At 57.7% G+C, this 9899-nt stretch overlaps 3 protein-coding genes across 3 annotated transcripts; 1 reads left to right on the forward strand and 2 right to left on the reverse strand.

The window, feature by feature from the left end:
- Positions 1–1311: 1311 nt before the first annotated feature.
- CYME_CMB043C (activity of bc1 complex ABC1) lies at positions 1312–3459 on the reverse strand (the record flags this gene model as incomplete). Its single annotated transcript, XM_005535093.1, has 1 exon — positions 1312–3459. One exon carries the CDS (start codon positions 3457–3459, stop codon positions 1312–1314), a length of 2148 nt encoding a protein of 715 aa, XP_005535150.1.
- Positions 3460–3874: 415 nt separating this feature from the next.
- On the reverse strand, positions 3875–5554 carry CYME_CMB044C (chaperonin containing TCP1, subunit 3; the record flags this gene model as incomplete). Its single annotated transcript, XM_005535094.1, has 1 exon — positions 3875–5554. One exon carries the CDS (start codon positions 5552–5554, stop codon positions 3875–3877), a length of 1680 nt encoding a protein of 559 aa, XP_005535151.1.
- A 1838-nt stretch (positions 5555–7392) lies between these two features.
- CYME_CMB046C (similar to JEMMA protein) lies at positions 7393–9597 on the forward strand (the record flags this gene model as incomplete). Its single annotated transcript, XM_005535095.1, has 1 exon — positions 7393–9597. One exon carries the CDS (start codon positions 7393–7395, stop codon positions 9595–9597), a length of 2205 nt encoding a protein of 734 aa, XP_005535152.1.
- Positions 9598–9899: the final 302 nt, after the last annotated feature.

Consider the following 9899-nt stretch of genomic DNA (forward strand, 5'->3'; position numbering starts at 1 on the left):
CGTTCCGTTGGATTGACGAAGAAAAAGGCTCGAGGCCAACGCTTTCCGACCTGTTCACAAGTTCGTGTCGAAAGCTCTCAGAGGATTTCACGATACGAAGTTATAGATTCCGTTCGAGACAACAATCCCTCTCTGTTTCCAGTCCTTGACGGATCTGTACTGAACAGCAGCAGCAGCAGCTCCATATCTGACACGCAAAATGCTTCCAGCAGCTGCCGTCCCTTCGGTGTTCATGAAAAATCGCTGCAGACACTAGTCATTGGCACGATCGTTTCCAGTGGATTGCATGGCAGAGCTTTCTGTAAAGTGGGCGTGGATGGATCGAATTTTCTCGACTTGCTCTCCATCTTGGGTTTTTTTCGAGAGCCTGTTTCAAGCCGGATCAATACCGCGTTCCATAAACCCTCTATAGAATAGAACAGCATGCGTTTAGGCGTGCAGCGGATAGCATTCTTGCCGGGATATCGCCCAGGAGATGCCCGTGATCCTACTGGACAAAACCAGACCGGTAAAGGGAAGCTTGCATCGTGCGAAGCCTTCTGTACCCGTCAAGGGTATGCATCAAGCGATGAGGCAAGCGTTCACTTGCCACAGAGCCGATTGTGGACGTAGACATACGGGAACACCTGATCATATTCAAACGCGATCACTGCGACGAGTCCACCGAGGCAGGACACAAAACTGATGAGCATGGGAAACGAAAGGAGAATCGCAACTTTTGCTCGAGCATGACCAGCGTGAAAAGCATCCAGAAGCGCAGCAATTGGGACTTTAAATTTGCCATCAACATCGTTCTGCTGCTGACAATGTAGCTGGAGTGGCAAAAGAAACGGAAGTATTGAAAATTGGAAATGACATAGGAGAAAAGGAAGCTGTCGCGGAAAAACCCCGCAAAGGCTGATTTCGATGACACTCGGAAGACACCACAATTTGGGTGCATACGCCCGAGTTGACCTGTAGGACCCGCACCTTTCTCGCGTGGCATGGATGCAACCTGCATCAAAATGAGCAACGTGAAATTCGCCCTCGGAACGTGGGTGGATGCCCACATGCACCTGTTCCGCGCGCTGTGGAATGCTGGACGAAGGCAGCATCGGCAATGCAGTATCGTTTCGTAGCTGCGCCTCGAAACCGTACAATCTATTCCATGGATGCAGAATGCTTTATGTCCGAGTGTTCTGAGAATCAGTTCCAGCGTCGGGGCTCTTCCAACAGATACCATCCCCGCTGCAGAGCGGCTCCAGCTGCTGTATGGGCGCACGTTGCGGGCTGCAGCCGGCATGTCGCTCTTGAACCCCGTCGCGGATATGCTCACTGGGGTACAGACACCAAGTCGGGCGGTTTGACAGGCAAATCGCCAGCTGCTGGCTCCGATTCGCCCTCCGGACGCCAGTCATGCTTCGTATAGACCTCCTCAAGGAGCGTTCTGCAGGGAATATTTGCCTGCAGTCGCATACAAGTCAAGAACGCTCCGCTCAAACGACGATGGAGGGAATAGGCCTCACGCGGAGGCGGACACAATCGATGCTGCAACATAACCTGCCCGAAACGTGCCGCCCGCACTGCAATATTACTAGAGGCAAATTCGTAACTCTTGGCAAAGGCAGCAGAGAAGGGCTCTCCAACCACGAATGCGGCCTCACAATGGGCGTCCAGCATAAGCCTGGACTCTTCTCCGGTGAGAAATCCAAGCTGCTGAGACCACTCAAGGATGCCGGCGCGGTCACGATTCGCACAGGCCATCACGAGGTGCAAGTACGCGTCGACGAACGCTTTCGGATAGGAACGCGCTGCACCAAAGTCCAAAAGGTGAAGCGTATCTGATTCGATTTCGTAGAGGAAATTGCTGAAATTGGGATCCGTTTGCATGAATCTTTTCTCAAATAGCTCATGCAAAGTAAGGCGAAGCATGCGCACCGCTAGTTTGTTTCTCTGTGCCGCAGGCACGCCGAGGCTAACGAGTCGATCAAGCGGCTCGCCGTCTACCCATTCAGTGGTAAGGACGTTCCTTGTCGAGAGCGACGCAAGTACTCTCGGTATGTGCACGTGGCCCTGGTCGAATCCCTGAAAGAGCGCAGCAAAGCGTACTTGATTAGCTGCTTCAAGCTCATAGTCGCATTCGCAGAGCAACTCCTCACGCGCTACGCGAATAGCCTCGTCGAGGTAGAGACCTCTGGGGATCAAATTCGTGTAAGTAAGAAGACGCTTCAGATTCTTCAGGTCCGACTCTATTGAAGCTGCAACTCCGGGGTACTGGACTTTGACGGCAATGGGTCGCTCATGATTCTGCTCTCTAACGGAAGCACGATGTACCTGGCCGATGCTTGCCGCTGCAACCGGTTCAAAATTGAAGGAGTGAACGCGCTGTTGCCAGTCGGGTCCCCATTCTTGCCGCAAAACTCGCTCCAGCTGACGTCGCGGCATGAAATCTGCACCCTGACGGGCCCGTTCCAGTGCTTGCAACAGAATTGGAGGCACGGTTCGCTCATCCTGCATGGAGAGCATCTGTCCCAGTTTGAGGGCGGCGCCCCGCATACGGCAGAGTGTTCGAGCTATGCGGTCGGCATTCTCCGGAGACAGGTATCGCTCCAGTCCAGAGCGTTCTTTGGTAGGAGCTGCACTCAGCAGGGAGCTCTTGGCTGCGTTCCACACAATGCCGAGCGCTAAGTTTCCGAACCCGAACATCCGTTCCACAGTCGTTGCTGGGACGCGACGCGCTTCTCCAACCGAGCGTCTCGGGGCCGAATTTCTCACGTCGCGCTCGGTGAATGCATTTGTTGTTTGCTCCTCCTCCTGGCCGACACGATGATGCACAGTCTGTACAGCAGGGTCTGGTGTGGTATCGTAGGAGCTGCCTCTGCGTGATCGCAGCTCGGGTCCAACATCATTCTCACTTATCGTCGATGCATTTGCTTCTCTCGCCAGTGGTGGCGGGCGACTGCTATGCTCCAAGTTGGCAGGTGCCGCGTTTTCGTTGCTAGGAGTCACCGCATCCCCTGTGTTGTAAGGTCTCCCAGTGACCAGGGTTCCTGGCAATGCACTCGATTCTCGTCCCGTTGCTGCCACGTTCGCGTACTGTGCAGGCTGCTGCAAGTTTCGAACGACTTCCGAAGCAGCTGCATCCGCTTCCCTCGCCGTGACAGCGGCCTCCTGTAGTGTACTTGTGCGCTGCGTTCGTGCTCCAGCAGTTGCAAGCGAACCTTTTGGTTGCTGTATTGCTTGCTTCCCCGAAACAGCAAGTACGACCTCAGTTGACCAGTCTCTTACTCGGCGAGCGAGCCCATGCTGCATCAGAGCTAAGCTTCCTCCTACAGGTGCTGCATTCGAGACAGCAACTCCGACTTGCGGTATGCTTTCCGCTCGGAACGCCAACCAGACCGAGCGCACACCTTGAGCGATTATCGCCCAATCGGCTAAACGAAAAAGCGTGCTTTGATCCGGAGCCACGGGTACCTTCATAAAGCGCTAGCGTCTTCGTCAACGATCCTCATACAGCTGTTGAGATAAGGTGTCTCTGCAGCAACAATCAATGAAAACGTGTGTCGTTATACTAAGCGATTCCGTTCACGACCAGGTGAATCGATGAGGCCTAGGGCGGCGTTTCTGCGACACGATCAGAAATCCCGCAACAGCAACTGCTAAAGTGCGTTCGTATCGTTCGGGGTACTTTCGTGTAAACGCATCTTTTACACGGAAACGTATCGGGATTTTCGTTCCAAGGTACTAAATGAATGGTCTACAGCATAGATAAAAACCTAAAAATGGAAAGTCGATCAAGCACCGAAGGAAATCTGCAAGGCGATCGCTCCTAAATGCCTGTACCGGTCTAGTGGATACACCAGCTGCACCCTTGCAAACATCCCGCAGATGCTCGCTAGTCCGTGGGGTTGGCGTCTTCGGTAGCGTCGGCTGCTCCTGTGGCGGTGCCGCTGCCCTCTCGCTTACGAACAGCGCTCAGAATGTCGTCAATACGCAGAAGCATGCACGCAGACTCCACTGCGGTCTTAAGTGCTTGCGCTTTCACAGCGTAGGCGTCCACAATACCCGCTTCAATCATGTCGATGAGCTCGCCACTTGTACCGTCTACGCCAATGTTCGAGTGGCCGGCTTCTGCGTGCTCTGCGCGAAGCCGCGTAAGGAGCCGGACCACAGAGGTGCCGCAGTTCTCGGCAAGCGTTCGAGGGATCACCTCAAGTGCCTCAGCTGCCTGTCGATAAGGCCACTGCGCAGCGCCTTCGACGAGCGCAGAGCGCTGCAGCAGAGCCCGGCTGAGCGCCATCTCGGTGGCACCACCACCGGCAACGACGCGACGGTCACCATAGAGGCTGCGTAGGACGCACAGTGCATCGTGCAGGTTGCGCTCGAGCTCATTCAGCGTGTCTTTACTGCCGCCCCGCAGCAGAACGGTGCACGCGCCTGGTGCTGTGCACTGCTCAATGAAACTGTAGTACTCCTCGCCGAGGCGTCGAACCTCGAAGAGGCCCGCTCCCGTCCCGATATCCTGTTGGCTGGCCTCCTCGATACGCGACACGATACGCGCACCGGTTGCTCGCACGAGCCGCTCGTTGTCGGTCTTTCGCACACGTCTGAGGGCGCTAATGCCCGCCCGCATCAGCAGGTAAGCGGCCAAGTCGCTGATACCCTTCTCGGTGATAACCAAGTCGGGGCGCAGTGCCGCGATGCGCTCGCACTGCTGGCGTACAACGGCCTCCTCGGACTGCAGGAGCGCCTCCCAGTCGGCCTCGCGTGTCACCTCAACGGTGAGCTGGGACTCGCCCTTGCGGTACTCCAGCGGGCAGTCCAGGAGAAGCAGGCGCGGATTCTCAATGCGTCGCCGCATCTGCGGATGCACAATGTCCTTGTTGAGGACGACACCGCGGATGACCGCGGAATCATCGAGGTCGCCACCGGGGATCTTCTCGACTCGGACCAGGTTCTTGATATCGAGCGGACGCTGGGTGCCGGCTCCTGCGGTGGTAGCAGGCGCGCTGCTTTCTGCAATGAGCTTCACCGCTGCGAGTGACCAGGCGGCAACGCGCTCACGGTAGACAGCAGCCACCTTGGTGCCGAGGCAGGCACGCAAGACGCGCTGCAGCTGCACCTCATCGTTCCAGTCCACTGCAATTGCACACCGCTGCTCCAGCTCTGAGAGCGCATCCTGGAGCGCCCGCATGTACGCTCCAACGATGACACTAGGATGGACGCCCGCCTCTAGGCACGGCTCCGCGGCCTGGAGAAGCGCCCCCGCCAGCACAATGACGCTGGTCGTTCCGTCACCGACTTCCTCGTCCTGAGTGCGCGACAGCTCCAGCATCGCCTTGGCCGCCGGGTGCCCCACATCGATCTCTCGCAGGATCGCGTTCCCGTCTGAAGTGATGACCACACCTCCGATAGCGTCGAGGATGAGCTTGAGCATCGCTCGCGGCCCCAGCGTCGTCCGCACCACGTCCGCTACCGCTTTAGCCGCTGCAATGTTCGCAAGCTGGGTGTCGCGACCCCGCTTGTGCTGCGACTTGGTGTTCACAACATACACTGGTGTTGCGTTTTTCAGCATGAGAAGTGTCGCAATCCTTGCAGCCTCCGCTTCGAAGGGCACAGCGTTGCCAGCACGTCTCCTCAGAGAGGCGCACTGTGGATTCCATCGATCGATACGGAGCTTTCCGGGGCGATCCGTCTACGGGGCAGCGCCTCGACGAGCTACGAACTAGGGAGGCAATGCCCGCTACTATTTGTGTCGTTTGCAGCTTGCTATCTATCTCGTGAGGAGACCGGGTTTGGGGTTAGCCGAACGTAGAGGTATCTGGAGAGCAACGGTGGTCTTTTGCCTGGTTATAAGCAGGAATTGTGCGCACAGGGGGGTTCTGGTTAGAATTATCCGTTTTATAGGGTTTAAAAACGCTTGCTGCGGGAGACCTAGCCGTAGCAGAAGCTGCGTCGGTAGCGTAGACGACTGTAGCAGCGGCTGCTGCAGTCTTGCATGGGGTAAGGCTGGTAATACAGACGACGACAACGGCTGTGACAGTCGCAAGCACGTGTCGAGCAGAGCCTAGCGAAAGTGAGCGCCTCGGCTTGTACAGACGTCCACCAGGGACGCGACAGTCGTCTAGTGAGTCGAATCTTCGATCAAACCGACTGAGTTTGAGGGCAGGCCTACGTATCTGTGAGAAGGAAGCAGGGCCGCTCGGCGCCTTATATACTGTGCGAATCCAGCGCGGCCTTTGTTTTCAAACAAAGGTACCCCTGAGTGGTACCCAGTTGTGTGTGCGCTGAAACGCCCTCGACAGCAGCGTCCACCACGAGAACGTCGGGGGTGTGCAGTTTGCGAAGGAGTGCAGGCCTGTCTGCGACGAACTGAGGTCGTTTCCGGGCAGCTACAGGCCGGTCTTGCTGCCAAGCGTTGGCTGCATCAACTCGGAGGACTCCGCCTCAGTATTGGACGCTGGGCGCAGAATAACCATAAGGTGGAGTTTTCGGACGAGTGTCGCAGTGGCAACGGAGGCTCCAGCGCCTCTCAGAACAAATCGAGGTCGCGACAGGCCCACAGCGTCCTCGTTGCTCGTCTACGTCGCACGAGACCCGACCAATTGAGTAGTTCTGGTTCCACGGAGGGAATTACACTGCGGAGCTGCTGGCCACGCGACCCCGCATCACATCTCCTGAACACTGACGGCAGGGCGCTGGCTCTTGTCGTTTGTTTGGCTCCAGAGTTCCGCAGCAAGTATAGAGCTCGCACTAGGAAATAAGCGGGTACTGCGCTGGTACCCTGACATCTTGGACTGTACAGAAGAGCGCAGTGTGGAGCTGCGTTTCCGACTTGCGTACTGGACCGACGCAACGCCCCCGAGTGTGTGCCTGCGATCCCATGCACAGGGTGTTATCCTTGTGTTCGTTTGTTTCTGCCGCGCTAGACGTGACTTGTTTGCATATCGACCCATAACTGAGCCCACTACGCGGAACGCCGCCAGACGCAAAATTATCTGCGCCAAGACTGCATTTTCCCCACGTCTTCGCAGCCGCTTGCAGGAACGAGCACGTCAACCGTCGCGAACGAAGCATCTTTACCTGGACGCATCGCGGACGGAGTGCGCTGGACTGCACGCGCTCACAGCCTCTAGACTGCAAACCTGACGGATCAGAGGCGCTGCGCCACTCCAGCGCTTCCGAGGCGGCAGGGGTCAGCTCCCGGTGAATACAGGCCAGTAGCTACGATTAAGGTACCCACGCATCTACATAGCAAGCGAGGAAGGGAGACTTCCGAGCAGTTAAGAATTGAGATTAGGCAAGCGTAGATTTCGTGAAACCCCATCACTGCACCAAGGCGGGCATCCAGACGATCAGACAGGTACGCATTGACACCAGACACGTGTAGGCAGGGCGCTGCGGGCGCACCCAATGATGGCGGAGCGTTCACCAATCATCGACGCCATCGAGGATGCGCAGCGGCCGCTTGTGACCTCCGATTCCGAGATGCGTGCTCGTGACGTGTCAGCGCACGCATGCAGACAGCACGGACACGTGCTGCGGCATACGATGCAACGTGTCCCTGCTCGTGTTGAGCTTCCCGAAATGCCGATAGGTGCGAACGACGCATTTACAGCTGCTGAAATATATATAACACCATCATCCATATCCGAAAGCGTACCAAGTTCGTGCACATCCTGCGCGACAGCGTCAGCGTGCGACGCAGAGACGCGAAGGCTCGCCGCTATCGCGAAAAGAGGGCGCGCTACAAGCCCCTGCGGTGAGCGCTCTTCACAGATGCTCCCGGCGGGTAGAATGCCAGCGAGTAGTGCGGCACCAGCAGCGCCCGAGACGCTCGACTCGATGCCATCGTATCCACCCGATCCCGGTCCCGATCCACGGAGCGCTGCGAATAGCATTGGTGCTTCCACCAATGTCGCATCTCACAGCGAGCACAGCGCTTGCGGGTGCTTGGCTACAGATCAGGACACGAAACCTGAAAACCAGCGCACCACCAGTACGCGGTTCTGCATATGTCGCCAGCCGTACGACGCGCGCCGCAACGGCATCATGGTAGCGTGCGACAACCCGACCTGCGCGTACGGCTGGTTCCACATCTCTTGTCTATTTCTGGACGTTTCACGTGTGCGGGCATCTAAGACCTTTATTTGTCGGTTCTGCTCCGGGACAGGGACGGACCTATTCACTCCAGTGCAGCGACCGAAACGCCCGCGGAGCCAGCATGGACGTCCGGCCGTCACCGATTACGCCCGCCTCCATGAGGGCGATATAGGCGGTGCCCTGCGGGGCGGCACCTGCGCCGGCGCTCTGAGCGAGGCGGCACGAGCGGCCGCTGAACGCCGGGCTCAGAGCTGGGCGAAGAACGCCACCAGCGACGCTGGCGGGCTAGCGGCGCATCTGGGGATACTCGTCTACGGCACCGGTGGCGAATTGCAGCGCATGCCCGATGCGCCCTGTGTCGTGCTCGATCCCGACGGGCTCGACATGCACATTCCACATCGTGCTTACCATCCCGAGGAGGTCGGGCGCGAGTACGGACTTGAGCGTCATTGCGAAGTGCTGGATGTCGCGAGCCAGAGTGAGCTGCATCCCCGCTGGAGCCTGGGGCAGTACCTGGATTACCTGGCAACCGCGCCAGCGTTACGTCAGCGGGTGCTGAACCTCATCTCCTTGGAGATATCACGAACACCGACAGGGCGAGCGTTCGTGGTGCCGGCGCTGATTCGCCGAGCGGACTGGGCGTCGCTGTATCCGGAGCCGCGCCCGCATGTTGATAAGTACTACCTTCTGAGCGGCACTGGATCGTGGACCTCGTGGCATATAGACTTTGGCGGATCGACGGTGTTCTATCACGTGCTGCGCGGGAAGAAGCGCTTCTACATGTCACCGCCTACAGAGCGCCATCTGCAGCTCTACGAGCGGTGGCAGCGGGATCCGCAACAGGCGCTGCGTGAGCTAGACTTTGTTGAGGAGCTGAGCCCTATTGCCGTCATTGACCTCGACGCGGGAAACACGTTGTTCATTCCGGCGGGATGGCTGCATGCTGTGTACACCCCAGCGGACAGCGTTGTGCTGGGAGGCAACATTCTCCACCTGGGCGGCGTTGTCATGCAGCACCGCGTGTTCCAGATGGAGAACCGTCTACGCGTCTTACCCAAGTACCAGTTCCCGCTGTTTCGAGAGCTTCACTGGCTAGCGCTCCGACAGTATGCCCTTGCACTGCGAGAGGCGCGCACTCCCGGAGCGGTTTTCCAGACGAGTGCTGTGCACAGCGAACGCCAGCACCTGCGCTGGCTAGTGAAGCACTTGCGAGATCAGTTACATAACGCCTTGACCAGCGCGCCCGCTGAGTCTCCGAACCCAACCGAACTGCATACGCTGTTGCGGGACCGCATCGGGCTCCCCAGGAGGGTCCAGCTCGCGGACGTGCAGCGCTGGCTGGGCGTTTTGGAGGAGGCACTGGATACGGCCCACGAGCACGCACCCGAGTCGACAAAGGCCGAACGGAAGCGGACAAGGCGGTTTGAGAAACAACTCCGCCCGAGTCCCAGCGCTGACGCACTGGACGCGGCGCCCTGTCGCTCGACTCGGATTCGTTCAGAAAAGCGCGTCTGAGCATGTATGAACGTTGCATATACGTGAAAGAGACAAATTGTTGGACGGGTGTGCCTGTGACCGCGAGGCAGGCCTTTGCGAGCAAAAAGCGAATAAAGGATAGCGTCGAATAGGCTGCGGAAGCAACGCGGCCGTATCGCGAACATGCTTCACGGTATCGCAGTCATGGAATGCACAGCATACAATCTACGCAGCGGCGTACCACGGATCAAAGATCGAATTCTCACTCAACTTGTCCCACGCATGCGGTTCTTATTCACCAATGCCAAAAAATGGAACTTGTGAAGGTCACCATTAGCCAA

The sequence above is a fragment of the Cyanidioschyzon merolae genome, chromosome 2 (genome assembly GCF_000091205.1).
Source record: "Cyanidioschyzon merolae strain 10D DNA, chromosome 2, complete genome".
NCBI lineage: Eukaryota > Rhodophyta > Bangiophyceae > Cyanidiales > Cyanidiaceae > Cyanidioschyzon > Cyanidioschyzon merolae.